Source organism: Naegleria gruberi (genome assembly GCF_000004985.1).
Source record: "Naegleria gruberi genomic scaffold NAEGRscaffold_77, whole genome shotgun sequence".
Lineage (NCBI taxonomy): Eukaryota > Heterolobosea > Eutetramitea > Acrasida > Naegleriidae > Naegleria > Naegleria gruberi.
In genome coordinates, this window is record NW_003163250.1 from 31,274 (window position 1) to 32,705 (window position 1,432).

The window sequence follows — 1,432 nt, forward strand, 5'->3', positions numbered from 1 at the left end:
GACATTCGGACAGTTGTATGAAGACTACAGCGCCTAGAATTATTGCTCATGATTTTACAAGAAATAATTATTTCCTTGGAATGTTAAAGCTGAAAAGAGGTTAATTATTTTTCCAGGTGGTAATTCAATTCGGCTGCTTGACAAGTTAATCCCTGAACATTAATCATTCCTTTTGNTTTGGTATCTTTCTGTGATACATAGTAATATAATTTTCCTATTTTTCAAATTATTATTACAATATTGTAGGTTAAAGATGAGAATATAGTATTCGAAACAATTTATTTACTCAACCTGAAATAGATGCAATTACTTGCAAAAATGCCACTCAAAATTACTGTGGTTTTGTCATGCAGTACAAAACCCATGGATGAGCAAAATTTGTCCTTGAATTATAGTGTCGACATATAAAGTTTCAATTTTTGAATATGCAACAAATGGGTTATAATATTAAAAAATTCTTTTCCTATATTCTCAACTTGATTTTTAGAATTTATAATGATCCCTATACAATGATTCCTTAATATGATAATATTATATATTAGATTTATTTGATCATCACTTCAAACCAAAAATCTCCCGCTAACATTATTAAGATATTAAAAATATTTACAAAAAAAATGAACCAACTCGATCCTAGTGCCTTATCCCAAATTGCTTCATTCCTTACTGTAGATGATATTGATGCTTTCAAATTTATAAACCGAAAGAACGTGGCAGTCTTAGGAAGTGGTATAAAATCTCAATCGTTGGTGAATCGGGATTTTTCCTATCTTTTTGATGATCATCATGAGAACAGTGATTTGGAAAGGGAGTGGTCAATCTTTGAAGATCGTAATATACCATCCATTCTGATTCAATTGAATTTTTTAGAAGATGATTTTCCAATCTCTCATGTATTGAGATTCTTTAGACATTTAGTTGGAGAAAAGAATTTTAAACAATGGAGTAGTACAGAAGCCGATATTATCATTAATTGGGGTTCGGAGGGAAGAAGTTCAATGGATTTAATATTTAAGGAACTTGATGCTCTTTCGTCTATTAATTTGAAAGGCATGGAGGCAGAGAATCAGGAACAAACAGTAAGAGAAATGATCTCAAATTGGAGAGAAAACAAGAGGTTTTTCATAAGTGAAAACGATGTTCTAAACCCTTTCCGAGTTTTTAAAAAGATTAAGATCAAAATTCAAGGGTTTCAGGATAAATTTTCAAATCTGTATGAGGAACACCCGAGACCAATTCGTTGTAAAAATTGCATCCATGTAACAAGTTCCCATCCCAAAACATTTTTCAATGAATATGATGTGATTATGTTTAATGGTTCCATCAAACATGATTATAAAACATGTACAACATTTGACAATCTTCCAAGAGACAAATTTGAAAAATTTGATGAAAAATGCAGGCTTTTCTCTATAGCATGGTAGATCAAGTG

General features: G+C 30.8%; 1 protein-coding gene across 1 annotated transcript in view; it reads left to right on the forward strand.

Annotated features, from left to right (window-relative positions):
- Positions 1–617: 617 nt before the first annotated feature.
- NAEGRDRAFT_75098 (uncharacterized protein) overlaps positions 618–1,432 on the forward strand; it is a gene marked incomplete at both ends in the record, with an annotated part of 2,077 nt that continues 1,262 nt past the window's right edge. Inside the window, one exon of the mRNA XM_002669822.1 lies at positions 618–1,079. Coding sequence (XP_002669868.1) covers positions 618–1,079 — 462 coding nt within the window. The remainder of the gene's footprint in view (positions 1,080–1,432) is intronic.